The 16,560-nt window shown below is 43.5% G+C and overlaps 1 protein-coding gene and 1 non-coding gene across 2 annotated transcripts; one reads left to right on the top strand and one right to left on the bottom strand.

Moving 5' to 3' along the window:
- The first annotated feature begins 879 nt into the window (after nucleotides 1-879).
- klf3 (Kruppel like factor 3 (basic)) lies at nucleotides 880-14,101 on the top strand. Its single transcript, XM_085777508.1, has 6 exons — nucleotides 880-1,275; nucleotides 9,458-9,518; nucleotides 10,013-10,556; nucleotides 11,012-11,165; nucleotides 13,354-13,520; nucleotides 13,629-14,101. The coding sequence occupies exons 2-6, from the start codon at nucleotides 9,477-9,479 to the stop codon at nucleotides 13,808-13,810; spliced, it is 1,089 nt and encodes a 362-aa protein (XP_085633634.1). The 5' UTR covers nucleotides 880-1,275; nucleotides 9,458-9,476; the 3' UTR covers nucleotides 13,811-14,101.
- A 2,338-nt stretch (nucleotides 14,102-16,439) lies between these two features.
- Nucleotides 16,440-16,511, bottom strand: trnap-agg (transfer RNA proline (anticodon AGG)). The gene has a single exon. It is a non-coding gene; the product is annotated as a tRNA-Pro (tRNA).
- Between the last annotated feature and the right edge of the window lie 49 nt (nucleotides 16,512-16,560).

Genomic DNA, 16,560 nt, shown 5'->3' on the forward strand with positions numbered 1-16,560 from the left:
ACAACATACATACATACATATAATTTAATCTACACATTCCCAGCAGTGTCACCAAAACCCTAAGAGCCTCATAAAGATAAGTGTAATGGCAGGGCTGTTGTCTGTATGTCCACAATAAAGTGGCTACTGAATGTATAATGAGCTTGCATAAGGTCATGGTATAGGCTACAGACTAGCCTACAGTATAAATAACTTTGAATTAGCACCACTTTCATCTAAAGTTTAGTAGTGCTTTATTTGTATCTCTATGAGATCCATTCAATGAACTGTCTGATGGCTCACCTGAAGGGAAACTGGCACACAACCTACCAATAAAAAACATCTGATCCTGTTTACAGCTGCCTGGTAGCCCTAAAGGTCTATCGTTGAACCCATAATTAATGATTTATCAATATTTGTAGCTGGTTGATAAAATTTTTTGCTGATTAACCGATAATTACTAACGTATAAATCTATGTTAATTTGCTGAGGTCCAGAAAAACAGACCACAATCTCGCTCTCTCTCTCTCTCTCTCTGTGTGTGTGTGTGTGTGTGTGTGTGTGTGTGTGTGTGTGTGTGTGTGTGTGTGATAGCAAGAATAGGCCATAAATCGTTTTATAATTTATGTTATAGTGACAATACAATAGTCAGGTTTCAAAACACTGTTCTTAAAGATAATGGTCGTAGATAATAACTGGCTTGAAAAGTTCCCGCTTGTCTCCACCAAACTTGAAATAAAAATTGCAACACACACACACACACACACACACACACACACACACACACACACACACACACACACACACACACACACACACACACACACACACACACACACACACACACACACACAGGCTGGACCACCCCGCCCCGGTCCCGCCCAGCGGCCCGACCCCATGGAGAACAGACAGCGGATCATGTGACAGAAGAAGCAGTTTCTAAACGACAAAAACGGAGACGCACACAGACACACACACACACACTGACACACAAAACACACACACAGAGAAACACTCAGAGAGAGAGAGAGAGGTTTCGTAACTCAGGGAAGTTTGGTGGAGCCATCGATCACCGGAGCGTCTTGTTTTCCCGGACGGAGCCTGGTGTCAGTGTCACGGCGGAGGACTGAGCGTCGCCTGCGCCACTTTTTCTCCTACGGACCGGTCTGACTCGAGTTTCGCACCGACAAGGAGCCTCTCTACTCTACCGTTCATCCCGACAGACAGCTGTGAAACCACCACCGTCTCTGTCCCTGTCCCCCCCCCAGGAAGAAGTCCGTGTCCTCCATCTGAGAAGTAAGTCCTGGCTGCTCCACACCGACACTCCGAGCTGCTGCTGTCCGGGGCTGGATCATGCGCTGACCCCGCCGGCACACTGCGCTTATTTCCTCTCGGATGTAGTGCGGTGGGGTCTGGAAGTGTTGCCTGGACTTCTTTCTTACTTTTTTCTCTTTTTTTTAGAGAGAGAAAAGTCTATGTTGTGCTGTTGTTAGGTAGTGGACGTGTTGAGCAGAGGCAAACTTTATTATCGGACAGAGGCGCTAGTTAAACGAGATCAAGCTGCGTGTGTGAGTCAAGAGTTGTTTTTAATGACTTATCTTGTAAAAAAAATCTTAAATTTATTGGTGACTAATGATCTTAACACTGAGTAGTCATGCAACAATGAGACAACGCTATATTTAACTTTATGTAGGCTATAACCCATCATCGATAATTAGCTGAAATAAAGCAGTGGTCAAATAGAGGGTTTATGAGGGAAAAGAGAAAGAGTCTCTGTTAGAGTGATCAGCCTGTGGAGCTGTAGCTTCTGTTTTTGACATTTAACAGTGTGACCTCTGGAAGTGTGATTTCTGTTGGGTTCAGATGTGAATGTTTTTAAATGTATATTTATTATAACTGAATAATTGCTCTGTTGTTTACCGTTGAAACCAGAAAATGTCAGAAAATACAAGTTGTGAGAGCCCAAGGTGTCTCATTTCATGTAAAAAGTTAATTAAAAAAATATATCAGGCTATATTTATTCATATATAAATGCACAGATTCTTTACTGTAGGAGTTTGGATTAGGATGTCTTTGCCAGTTTTGCTTAGAATGAGCAGCTGAAAGGATTCATTGATTTTCAGATTAACTGCTGGTTTTCTGTCATGGGACTCATCGATTGATCAACAGACAAACTGGTTTGGCTGTATAGTACTGTAGGCTACAGGTTTTAATGAGTTAAGACTGAATCTGATGCTGATGTGGTGACAGTGAAAGACGAGCTCTCAGTGTCGCTGCCGAGTGTCAGAGCTGAGAGCAGAGTGGAGAGGAGTATATGTGACAGGTGTGTGTGTGAGAGAGAGAGAGAGATTCAAACACTCAGTCACACCTGAGCGTCTCCGTCTTTACCCTCTCATTTCACTGCATCCTTTACAATACACATCTCTCTTTTCTCTCTGTCTGCATATGTGTGTGTGTGTGTGTGTGTGTGTGTGTGTGTTTCTCTGTCTCTCCCTGTTTCCTGTGCTTTGTTTCAAGGCTGAGGCTTGCGTCACACATTCCACTTGGCATATGAAGCCCTTATCCTGTTTAGAGCCTGCGGAGTGAGAGAGAAAAGAGGGAGAAAGAAGGGAGGAGAGAGGGATGTGGATGTGGGGGGTGGATGAGTGGAATGAGGGCGATCTCTCTCTCTCTCTCTCTCTCTCTCTGTGCCTCTCTGTCTTACTCACACTCTTCTCCCACTCTATAAAAGTTTTTAAAAGAAGAAAAAGACATGTTGACCCCATTTGTTTTATTTATTGCTTATTTATTTGTCCCTCATTAGGGCAGGACACACACACACACACACCCCTACCTACACCTCTTTTCCTGAATCAACATACTGATGTTATCTGGTGGAACAAAATGCGCAAGAGTGTACACTCACACACACACACACACACACACACACACACACACACACACACACACACGCTGCTCAAAGGGCATGTCCTAGAGAACATTAGGGCTAAACATTAAACTCCTGGATGCTAAAGCGTTGATGATTCTCCATTAGAAGTGAAGGGGATGAGGACACTGTCGTCCATAGACGGTAGTAAACTTAAAAAGCTGAAACTCGTTACACAACTTCACATGCGTGCCAGCACATGCACGCACACACGCACGCACACATACACACACACACACCCTCACACAGTGTGTCTGTTACCGCTCTTAAACCACTGGATTGAGCCACTGTGACTACATAACCCCCTCCCCACACACACACACACACACACACACACACACACACACACACACACACACTCCTCAACTCCCCATGTTTGAGGTCCATTGAAGTTTTGTCATATTTTGGTTGAAACCCACTTGGTTCTCTCTTCTCCTCTTCTGTCTCTGCCTTGTTCTTTCCACTTCCATTTTGACATAGTTTGGTCAGAGCGCCTGTTTTCTTTGCCCTTTCTCTCCTTCCATCTCCCCCCTACCCCTCCGTTCTCTCATTCTTTGGGTGGTGGTGGTGGTGGTGGTGGTTGGGGGGTAGGAGGAGGAGGGAGGGAGGGAGGGAGGGAGGAGGGGAGGGGGGGTCAGACAGGAAACCACAGGCCCCCTGCAGCAGCACCCCCCATTTGGCTTCACTCTCCTCCTCTCCGTCGTCCTCCTCCCTCTCTTCTTTACACCCCCCGACCCATCACGCAGTGTGGAAATAATAACAGTCAGACTAAACTCTGAGGGCTTCCGCTTCTCTCTCTCTCTCTCTCTTTCTTTCTCTCTTTCTCTGGCTGCCTCTCTCCTTCCCTCCGTCCTCAGTTGTCTGGAAAGCCTCAAAAGTCCGCTCTCTTTGACAAGTTCGGCTGGAGGTGCATGAATGTGTGTGTGTGTGTGTGTGTGTGTCTCCTTGTCGGTGTTTGAGCCTTATGTCAACTCCAGTGTGTCTTAAAAAGTGTGTGTGGATGTGTGTGTGATGATGGATCCTGTTTCCTCTGCCCCCTTCTGATGGCCCCCTCTGGCTTCCCCCCCGAGGTCCTGCGGGCCTGCAGCCCCACAGTCTGCTGGAGAGGACTACGTGCCTGTATGTGTGTGTGTGTGCGTGTGTATGTGTGTGTGTGTTGGAAGGAGTGGGCTAGGCAGCTTGGATGAGGGAATAGGAAGCCAAAATAAGAGGATAGGGGGCTTCAGCAGGGGCCTTAAAGTGAGAGGAGTCAAAAAGTCAGAGCATGTGAGGCGTGATTAGAGGAGTCAGGAGTGGGAAGTGAGGTAAGGGGGTGAAACGAGGGAGTATAGGGAGGTACACTTGGGGGGTGAGTGAATTCGAAGGGGTCAAGGGCAACAGGAGGAGTGTGAAGCAATTAGACAGTGAGCTCAGGAAAAGGAAAAGTGAACCAGTGGAATATTAGCTCGACGCCTTGTATGAGTCACGTAAAGGGATCTTTAATTAAGTAACAATTAATCCTAATCAAGACGATCCACCTTATTCCCCGAGGGAGTAGGTAAAGAGGTGAGCGGCTGTGTGCGCGTCAGACCACAGTGTGTGTGTTTGTGTACATGCAGTCCTTCTCTGTGAGTGTGTTAGCGCTGTTTGAGTCAGGTGGTTTGTGATCGACATGACAGCCTCGGTGTAAGAGAGCAGGGCGGCGACTGACGAGGAGGTATACGAGGTAAAAGAGAAGGAAAAGTAAAAGAATTGAGAGCAGGGAACGTAAGGCTGTAAGTGTTAAAGTGTGTGTGTGTCTGTGTCTGCGTGTGTGTGTGTCTATTGTGGCGTGTTCTTGGACAAAGCTGTTGTCTGGAGGTTTCTGGTCTCTCTGGTGATCTCATCTTCTCCAGCCTGTTGCCATTAGAGTGTGTGTGTGTGTGTGTGTGTGTGTAGTGTGTGCGTGTGTATGAGTGTGAGTGTGTGTGTAGTGTGTGTATGTGTGCAGCCCTGTTTGTGTCTGCGTATGTTCAAGCATGTGTGCGTGTCTGTAATAATTTAGTCCTTTAGTGATTTAGTGTGTGTATTCTGTTGAGCTAGCAGAAACTTGGTGTGCGGCTGTGAGTGTGTATAAGTGTGTGTTTGCGTGTGTGTGTGTGTGTGTGTGTGTGTGTGTGTGTGTGTGTGTGTGTGTGTGTGTGTGTGTGTGTGTGGTTGAGTCGGTAGCCAGGGGCTCCAAGCCACAATATTTTCCCCTTCAGTCATGTTGTTTTATATCATTCATAGAGAGAGAGGGGAGAGAAAAAGAGTGCGGTGTGGTGTGTGTGGTTCAGATAAGTACAGTAGTAGAGACATGAATGATTGTTCAGGAGCGAGTGATGAAGAGAAAGAAGAAGAAGGAGAAGAAGAGGTGTCGAAAAAAAAAGAAGATCTGTCCAAGGTAGAGAGAGAGAGAGAGGGAGAAGAGTGCAGGAAGTGTTTGCTGAGTGGGTTGGGGTTGAGTACACAGTAGCTCTACTGACCTAGAAGGACAATATTTGCAGACCACACTTGACATACACAAACACACACCCACATGTAGTGCAGCGCTGCACGGGGGAGAAAATGCTCCTCAGCGACCCAGGTACGGTGACTTGTTTACTAAATAGGAGCAGTGCACAGTGGCTCCTTCGATGCCCAGCATGCACTGTGCTCTTTAACTTGTTTAAATGCTCAGATAAAGCAGAGGTGCAACAGCTGTCTGGTCTCTGTCCCACAGAAAGTGAGGTCGGTCTGACCTGATCCAGTATTCATTCAGTCAGATGGTCAGAGCAACTGAGGCTGCAGCGAACTATTACTTTTAACATTTCAAAACACAAAGATCAATTCACCATCACTTTACCATATACACCACAAAACGGTGACATTTCACAATTGAGAAACTTATTTGAGGGTATGTTATGATCGATAACTGACAAATCAATCAAATATCTGATTAATATTGTGCAACTAATATGTTTATTTCTCAAGTTCAAGTTTACTTTACGTTTACATTATAGCACAGTGTATACTCAGTGAAATGCATTTTGCTCTAGCTTTCTCGCACCTCTTGAAATATAATACATTAATGGAAGTAAATGGCCATATAACCAATTTAAAACAGAACAAAAAAAAAACATCCGTAAACAATCCAAAAAACATATAAATAATCATCAGGATTTCAGCTACGAATGCAACACAGATTTAGACACAAAGGTCAGCTGCAGTTTGTCTTTTATCTCCTGAGACCTAGTGGGCTTTTTTTTGCATTTGTTCTGAAGAAGATGCATCTTATTTCCTTCAATTGTGCACTTTTTCTGCAACTCATTGTATTTATTCTTTTACGATCCACCCCAAGGGAAAGTTAGTCTCCCCCGCTCGCCATCCTGTTGTCACATGTTGCCCAGATAACAATCCTTAGTTCATTTCCCTGTGTGGTGAGCCCTAACCACCTGGCAAACACCACCATGCTGATTTAAACAAACAAACTACATTAATTATTCGCTGCTGCTGCTGCTGCGCTGCTCTGTGACCCACATCTGTGTCACTGCAGCCCAGATTGCCATGTGTGCAGTGCACTCAGCTACGTTTGTCTTGCTCAACCACAGGTAGAAGGCAAATGAGAGGAAACATGTACTGTATGACAGGTGACCTCTCGGGGGGGAATGGCATGTTCTCTTTTCTGCACATCTCTCTAGGAATTCAATGAAACCCTCCCAGAGCTCAAGGCGTTTGGTTGAGTTTGTCTCACCTGAACTCATACAACCCGAGGCCTGAAAAGACAATTATGTCATTTTCTTCAGCATGTGAACTTATGGTTTATTTGCATGTACTCCTGAAGGCACACACGGGACTCATGTGTGCACAGGTAGATACAGGTTGCTCTAAATCTCTCCTCAGCCGAGCCGAGACCTGCAGTGAGTGACAGGATGGTTGTGCGTTCAGGGTCGAGGGCGGCCCCTGAGTTGAGTCTGGGTCAACAAATGTACACTTGTTCTTAAAGGGAGTTTCTGTTGCTGTGGCAGCACCTTCACAAACTGGCCTGTTATTAACTTGCAAAGTCACAGTTATTGTTTATCAGGCTGTAGATTTTCCAAAAGGGGAGTTTTTCGATCATTTGGAAAAAAAATCTTAGCAGTGATTTAAGAAATGTTAATCTGGCTATCTCCAAGCAAAGAGAGATGGGGCACATTTCAAAATAACACAGAGATTGTGACTTTTCAGTGCCTGTTGAAGTTGTTAATGGGCTTGTCTACTTTTACATGTAGAGAATGAATAATCAACTTTGGTAATCGATTCATGATTAAAGTTCTGGATCAAGAAAAAAACAAGGTCATATAGAAACTTAATATCCTCTAACACTTAACATTGAGCCTCCCTGTTTACATGCATTTATTTGAAAATTATTGTTTCCATGTTGAATGTTGTGTTTTCCATCACTGGCAGTTTGTCTTTGTCATTTCAAATACGATTAGTTGTGAGTCAGAGATCCCTCCCTTTTATTACAATAACGTCCCTCCCTGTATTACTGTTTCAGAGGGGAAATTTTTTAAATAGGAACAGAGGATGGAGACAAGAATTAGGGACTTCCACTGGGGCCACTGATTATACTGAATTTCTTCTTCTTGTTGTTGTAGGGAAAAAACCTGTTCGCTGCAGCTACTTCCTGTACACTGGTCACTCATGAGCTGAGATGTTTGTTCTTTTGTTCTTTTCCTGTGTCGTTGTGTGTTTGTGCCTCATACCTGCTCTTATTATTGTCACCTCTGAGTGTGATCACAACCACAATAGAACGACTGCCTGACCTTCAGTTGAACTACAACACAATACAAACCCGGATTAAAAAACACACCCTCAAAGACACACACACACACACACACACACACACACACACACACACACACACACACTCGCCACCTGCCTACAATCTCTTTGTTTCTATGGAGTCAGGCGAAGGGTGAGGCCTCAGTCGTCATGTACACACCCTTCCTGACCCAGCAAGCAGACATCCTGCTCTCCTATTGGCCTGCTCCCCATCTGGACTGTGTGTGCGTGCGTGTGTGCGTCCTTGTGTGTATGTGTATGTGTGTCTGTGTGTGTGTGACCTGATTAAAGTCCACAGTTTGGAGACAAGTTAGCTTGTAATTATTAACAAATGAGCAAGTACACAGGCTGTCACACACGCGCACGCACATGTGCGCACACACACACACACACCGACTCCCTTAGGGTACATTCTTTGACAGTTCATGTTGCCGTAATGCTCCAGTGATCTCTCTCTCTCTCTCTCTCACTCTCTCACTCACACACACACACACACACACACACACACACACACACACACACATGGAGACTCCCTTAAACACTCATTTTGGTACAAACATGGAGTCACCAGCCGCACCTGGTTATTCAAAGCCAAGGTAACTGGAACTGGAACCTTTGAAACCTCACACACTTTTGATCCAAACACTTGACAGCCCTCAATAGTTTCTGTGTGTGTGTGTGTGCGCGCGTGTCGCGTGTGCGCGTCACTGTCTAGTCTTTGATGCTGGGCAGTTCCTGGCCCCATCACACCTGGAACTGACTGTGTTCTCGTAAAGAAAAGACCCCTCGTAAATGTGTCTCTTGCATTGTTTGAAGGTGTCGGGTGTTTTCAGACGACACGCCCGCGTTAAGTAGAGTTTAGTAAAATGTGAGGCGGACAAGATTTGTTTGTCAGTGTGAGAAAGAAGAGCAGACGTGTAAAATGTGACAAAAACTAATTTATGGATAGTTGTGTGACATGATTTACTGGAAGGGAGGTTGTGTGTTCAAACACACATACAAACACTTACAGTACACACACCTCAGACGCTTTCCTGTCACTTAACTACAGACTACAGAGTCTTTTCTCTGTATTTTAGGTAATTTACTTCTCATCGCTTCCCAAAGGGTGTGTTGTGTTGTGTGTACGTGCGCATGGGTTTTTGTCCTTTTTTTTTTTTAAGTATAAGTAACTGATGTTTATAGATGAAATGACCAGGCTTATAGACAGTGTTACTGTTGTAACTAAAAAAAACTGTAACTAAATTTAGTTACATTTAACAAAGCTGTTCTTTAGTAACATTTTCAGGTATTTCTACTTTGTTCAGGCATTTCCATTTCATACTTCTCAATATTTCTTCTGTTTTCCATATTATAAGATTATGAAACACAGCATTGCATTAAACATTTAACCAGTGGCCCACAACCCTTTTGACCTTTGACCTTTCACATAAAGAGCAGGGCCTCCTGTCTGACTGCTTTTTTGACAGCCAAAGAGATGAGGCTCTAATATTTCACAAAGAAGGCAAAAGGTCAAACTGAAACCAGATTTATGAAGCAAAACTATGTTTTTTCTTCGCTCTGGCGTGATTAATCATCTCACAACCCTTTGGATTCAACGTATGACTCTTCAGTGTTGCATGGTATCAGTAATTTAGTAAAGGATCTGCGTATTTCTTACTGAACAGTTTTAGTTAGTCCTAAATGTGTTATGTTATGTATTAACTTTGTGTATACTGACTGTCGGTATCTGTGTGTATTGTTTTGTAGGAGCCTGGCCTGTGCAGCCATGCTGATGTATGATTACCCTCTGAAGACAGACATGGAGACGGTAAGACACATATGTGTTTGTGTAAATGTAGCTTTGACTGCTTGTGTGTGTTTTGAGCTCTCCCATCATGCCTGAACATGTTGTTGATGTTATACAGTATCTCTGACCCATACACACACATACACGCAAACACACACAAGCATGCACCTCTTCACACACCTACACAGTCCTGCTACGTGTCTAGACAGAGTGGTTCCCACATTCCTGCTCTTCCTGGACAAACAGGCTGCTGTACAGCGGATATTTGCATACAATGGACACACACACTGCCAGGCCCAGGGCTAATGAACTCACACACACATATACACTGTACTGTGAGACATAGCAGTTATCTGCTCCCAAACAGAAATGGCTTTAAACATTTTTTGGCCGGCTGTAGGTGTTTGTGTGGCAGAAACATGTTTTCCCTGTTATTGAATGCAGAACGGAAATTTTTAACTCGCTGCTCTTTTGTCCTCCTCTGCTGCTTCCTTCTGCTGTATCCTCTCTTTCAGTCGTTCTACTCTTCGCTAGTGAAAACCCCGGAGCCGTACAGAGTGATCTTCCCCCACCCAGCCCCCCTCTACCACACGCACATGCACACCTTCACCCAGTCCCACTCCCCCAGCAACCCCACACACACCCAGCTGGAGCCTGTGGACCTGTCGCTCAGCAAGCGCTCCTCCTCCAGCTCCTCCTCTTCCTCCCCTCCGTGCTCCTCCGCCTCCTCCCCGGCCTCGTCGCGCAGCTCCCCGCCTTCGCCTTACAGCGCGGCCAGTCGCGCCTCACCCCGCTGCTCCCCTCCACACCACCACCTGCGCTCCTCGCCCGCCCACACCGCCCCGTCGCACAACCCCTCGCTTCCGTACCCCGCCATGGTGGCTCCGCTCCTCAGCCCGGGCTCTGGGGTCATCCAGGGGTCCGGGGTCATGGTGTCTCCAGTCATGGTTCCTCTGTCTGTCCTCTACCCCTCGCCACTCCACCTGCACCAGCCCATCATAGTCAGCCCGCCTGTCACCTGTGATGACGACCACCATCGAAGCAGGGAGCACAAAACAGGTGAGACCTTATTTACGGCTTTATTTATGGAGCTTTAACATGAGACACTGCTACAGTACGTTATTGTATATACACAAAACAAAACTGTAAATAAGTCACAAAAACTTACAAATGTCCAACTACTTAGGTCAGACCAGTGAGGACTAGTCAGACCGATGCGTTATGAACTGATGAAGCCCCTTGGATAAGAGGCGAAACGTCTTTCCAGACAAATACAAGTCCAGTTGCCTTCGATTCAGTTTGTTGCCTAGACATAAAAATTGATGGATGAATGAGAATATCCACAGACGTCCAACTAATTACAACAAGGACGTAATTAATGGGAATAACGTAACTGTAGGACACAAGTTTTTTGTGAAGTCTGGAAGATGAAATCTCAAAGAATGTTAACGGAATGTCACTGTGAATAAATCCTGTCCACATTTTCATCTTCTGGTTGTTTTAAACCCCCACAGGTCACTCCACAAAGTCGTTGGAGCTGCGAGGCGACACCCATGACATGCACAAGCCGATCAAAACTGAGCCTTGCTCTGAGCTCCATCATGATGTCCTCAGCAGCCATGAGATGAAATCTTCCGTCATCAGGATACGATCACCACACGAATACGAGTGAGTCACACACCAACACACTCAAACTGATTTTAAAAGGAAGCAGCAAAAGTGTCACAAGTTTGACCGACAGCTGCCGCAGCAGCTTCCTCTTTAACTTTATTTGGAAGTAGGCAGCAGTCGGAGGGTTTCCAAGGCGGGTGCAGTCCCAAAGACGAGGGTTGTGTGTCACTGGGTGGTTTTTTATACCAGGATGTAGGTCCTGAAATCAAAACACCCCTCGGTTTGTTGCCACAGTGCAAACATAACTCACGAAGGAACAATTCACTGCAAAAACAACTGACCAAAGTACAAGGAAAGAAAGCACAGAATTTCAGGAGAAAATGATTAGATACTAGTGAAAAGATCCATCCTGTCCAGCGTCCGTGCAGCACGATCAATTGACTTGACAAACTTTTACTGATGTTTTACTGTGTTGGGAAAATGCAGGAAGGCGGCAGCTCTCTCCACGCTCTGCTTCCTCTTTTCTTCCCTGCAGTGAGAACGTGAGAAGCTCAGTGATAAGTTTAGATAAAACCAGACCAGTAACACAACAACAACAACAACAACAACAACAACAACAAAAATGGCTCCAACACACTGACTCCGCTGTGTCGGTGGGGTGTGTCAGATTCCTTCACTCCTCTGTGATGCCTTTTATTCTCGTATTTCCGCTCTGGTTTGCAGAGTTCATATCGGCCATCTCACTTCTGTCACCTCCTCCATCCCTCTTCCCATCTCTCTATTCTTTTTCCTTCTTCCTGTGTTTTTTAGCACTCATTGTCCGGCATCTCCCACTCCTTGTCGGCCTCCCCTCCCCTCTGCTCCTCCCTTCCTGTCCCTCCTTTCCCTCCCACATAGTAATCTGATAATAGTTATAATATATGAGAATATACATATAATATTATACTTATACATATACTGACAGGTTTTAGCATAGATATACTGTACAGCATACTTATATAACATAACATCTAAAATATATAATTTGCATAGTGTAAACATACAAGTTTGTATGGACCAGTCATTCAAAAATGTGTCCAAATTCTAATTATATATATAATTAATATACGGCATGTGCAGAAATTCAATATACAGTATGTTCATACATTACACATGCATATTGGCTCCCTCTCAACTCCTCATCTCCTTCATCTTCCTCACAGTAACGGCTTGTTTCCGTGAAGACATAAAAATCAGGTTAGGACAGAGACGTCAGACTGGGGGAATGTTGACGCTTTGTTCTCGCTAGTCCGGAGTTGCCATTGTTGCCGTGCCAACTGCGAGATAATTAGACCAATAAGAAAAAAAAAGTGGGCACGTCTTCATCTGTCATCACTTCCGAAAACACCCTCACATATGAACAATGTAAATGTCCTGTATGTGTATGGTAAATGGGTCAAGTCTGCTCAGTGTTTATAATAATGAGGGTTTGGTCTGTGTGTGTGTGTGTGTGTGTGTGTGTGTACGTGTGTGTGTGTGTGTTTGTTCTTTTGCGGGGGATTTTCGGCACATTCCTCTTACACACAGAACTGATGTGTGAGGGATTCATATTTCAACACTCGACACCTGCTCTCAACTGCCACTTACACACACCCGCATGCACATTAACACACACACAAACTTTAATGATGGCTCTCTAAGTGCAGAAAGACAACTCTTTCTTGGGTTTCTTTTTCTTGACAGTAAAGTACTTGAAATGTTGCATTTCTGTTATAAACTGTTGAACTTTAATGTTTTTACTTTTCTACAGAATGTCTTTATTCACCACTCTTAGGATTCTCACACACACACACACACAGTGAAGTTTTTGAAACCTAATCTGCTCGTTGGGTGTGTGACTGGAAAGATTGCTGAAAAGTTGCATCTACTATTAGGCTAAGTTGTTTCTCTGACATTCATCTTTTCGCCAACACTCACATTTATTACATTCCAGTGAGTTAATTGAACTGATGGTTAAATGTCAGCAGCAAAAAAGTGTGAAGTGATGAGGAAAAGCTGAAGCATAATGGACTGGAAAAAGGCAGAAGGTGTTTTTCAACTTCCTGACTGGTAGAGGTTGTTATTGCACTGGTAGAGAAACTGCCGCCAAATTAAAGTTGCACTTTTAGATTTCAACATCAGCCGTTACAGGACACCGTCGCCCTCTGCTGGTCAGATCAGACAAAGACAGGTCGAGTTAACACCTTTTCCTCTGTGTGTGTTTTAGGGGCAACAACCCATCAGTAATAGTTCATTCGGGCACAAAGCACCCTCTCCCTGCCGACTCTCCCGACTCACTGAAAAAGCGACGAATTCACCGCTGCGACTTCAACGGCTGCAACAAAGTGTACACCAAGAGCTCTCACCTCAAAGCACACCGCAGGACGCATACAGGTGAGGCCTCTTCACCCAACAGCATCTACATCAACATCCTTTTTTTTTTTTTTTTTTTTAAAGTAGAACTTATTAATAATCACCCTTTTGTTTTGTTTTTCTTTCCAGGTGAGAAGCCATACAAGTGCATGTGGGAAGGCTGCACGTGGAAGTTCGCCCGTTCAGATGAGCTCACGAGACACTTCCGCAAGCACACGGGAGTCAAACCGTTCCAGTGTCCCGACTGTGAACGCAGCTTCTCCCGCTCCGACCACCTGGCTTTGCACAAGAAACGCCACCTCCTAGTGTGAGGCGGCGCTGGAGGTCACTCAAAAGAATGAAACTCGGCGCTGGTTTCATCGTCAGACTGTACTACCACTTTGACTTGAGGTTTTTTATTCTCTAAAGAGCTGGGCTTAAACATTGGACTCCATCGGACATGGAGTGGGGACATTTTCCTCAGAGTGCAAGTTTTCACCTCATTAGCCTGAATAACGAGCTCATGTTGTCCATTTGAATGTCATCAGCTCTTTATGACATTATAATAGAAATGTTGGTGTTGTACCAGACCTCTGATCAACTATGGAAGGTCCAGACACTTTTTTTTTTTTTTTAAAGAGGCTGCATCATCTCAGCTGGCCTGAGAACAGCACACTCTTGTGGCCACAGAACCAAACTGCATCGACACCTTCTCTGTTGAAGCCACGCAGCAATGCTCCAGCTTCTTTATGCAACATCAGCTCTCGTCTCTCTGCATCTTTTCAAGTATGAATTGTGGACTTAGACACACACACACACACACACACACACACACACACACACACACACACACACACACACACACACACACGTCACTTGCTAGCTAGGCCAATATAATGTGAAACTTTCCAGAATGTATCATATCACATCTACTGTGTCATACATACGTCAGCTTTCTTTCATCAGCGCAGCTATCTGTGACATAACGCTAACGCTAACTCCTCCTTCATGGACTGACCACAACACAAAACAAAGGAAAAAAAACATACATACCACACACCTCATCTGCCTCCACCAGCTTACATCATGAAGGTAGCTAGAGGTAGCTAATTCTCACTTTCCTATGTACATACATACATGCACATGTTAAACAGCACACATGGCAGAATACATGCACTTAAAAGGTCTTGTGTGCTTTTGGTATTTGGGTTGAAAACAAACAAATGGGGACTGTGGGTCTCATTCATTGTCAGAGTGAAGTCTTTTTTATGTTTTCATTCAGAAATGTGAAAGTTGCTGCACAGGGGCATTATTGTGTGAGGAAAAGACACCACTTGGTTGGTTTTAGGGCTCGAAGCAATGTCTTATGTTTTATATCACAGTTTTATCTAGCTATGAACTATTGTTTGGTTTGTGATGTGACACCACAGTGGCCTTTTTTCATTGTATTAGGATTTTATATGGGAAATATACAAAGTGAAAAGCAGGGAAATTTGCTCATTATTTTTTGTTTTTCAGGGGCAGATGATTGGTATAAGAGGATATCTGAAATAGAATATTTTGAAAGAAAATGCCATTTAATTACAGTGTTCAATACGGCAATATGATTCCAATCAAAGGTTGTAAGATAACAAATAATTAATGCCACCACTTTACACAGCATGAGATTTTTTTTATAGCTTCTGGAGAACAAAATAGTTTAGTGTATAGCGTCTTTGTACATCTTTAATGTGCACTTTATATACAAATATACAACCAAAGCCAAACATTTTTTAAAATCAGTTTACTGGTTTAGCCTATGTAATACCACATGTAACACACACAAACCAACAAACACACAAACCGAATGTAGCGGCTCATCTGCATTTGCTCCAGGATACTCTTTGCAGTTTTTGCTTGCATATGTTTTTGTACTCCCTTTCAGTCTAACAATCAACTCAATATGTTCTATATATATATATATATATGTATATTATGTATATATAGGAATTGATTGTTAGACTTAAAGGGCTATTAAAGGTTTTTATTAAGCATGATTTTATACTCTCATAATAATGAATATTATACATTTCTATATTGTTGTGTCTGTAATAAACCCTCTATCTCCTTTTAATCTAAATGTTGGCTATTCAAAGGGAACATGTTAAACTGTGAATATATAACTGTATAGGTCTATCTGCAATTTTGCATTTATTTTAAAACAGGATATTCATACCACTTAATAAACTTACTGGCAATATTTGCAGAATAGTGTGCTGTCTTTAATTCTGTGTCTGTGTTTGTGTGTGTGTGGTTGTGCTGTACCAGTTATCAGGTGTGTTAGAAGAATATGTTAAAGTGTGTTGTCACAATATATACTGTATAATGATTTGGCCATATACAAATAAAGCTGAATTGAATTGACATTTCCACCTGATTTGTTTCAAAGCCATAAGTAGCCTACATCATAACACAAGTCTACAATATTGTATTATTTGACACTATGTTATACTTATGCTATATGAGGTAGCCTACAACAGTAGGCTACACATAGCCTAAATGAAAAACTTTGAATAGAAACATTTGCATAATGTGTTTTTATTTTTAATAAGTTACCTACCTGGCTGCTATTTAAATGTGGTCACATATGTAGGCCACCTCTGGCATAATGGAGTATTTATAATGTGGCATTTCTATTTTTAATCTTAAAATCCCGACCCTCCTACTCCCAGAGTTAATAATATTGATCTTTATCCTTAAATAAATAAATATACAATATATGTATGTATATACATAAATAAGAGACACCAAATCATCACCATTTTCTTTTTTTAATTGTAGCGTGTCTATGGAGAATTACCAGCGGCGGAATTTCCTTTTTTTTTTAATTTTTTTTTTTAGCAATTAATTGGCCTGTGTATGTGTTTCATGGATGAAAAACAAAATAGGCTATAACAGAAACCCTCATGAAGACGAAAAATTGGGCTCGTCCGGGATTTGAACCCGGGACCTCTCGCACCCTAAGCGAGAATCATACCCCTAGACCAACGAGCCGCCGTGCCTCCAACGACGCGTAATATACAATAAACACATGATTGCATAT

The sequence above is a fragment of the Trachurus japonicus genome, chromosome 1 (assembly GCF_045865225.1).
Source record: "Trachurus japonicus isolate A0001 chromosome 1, Traja_1.0".
Classification (NCBI taxonomy): Eukaryota; Metazoa; Chordata; class Actinopteri; order Carangiformes; family Carangidae; genus Trachurus; species Trachurus japonicus.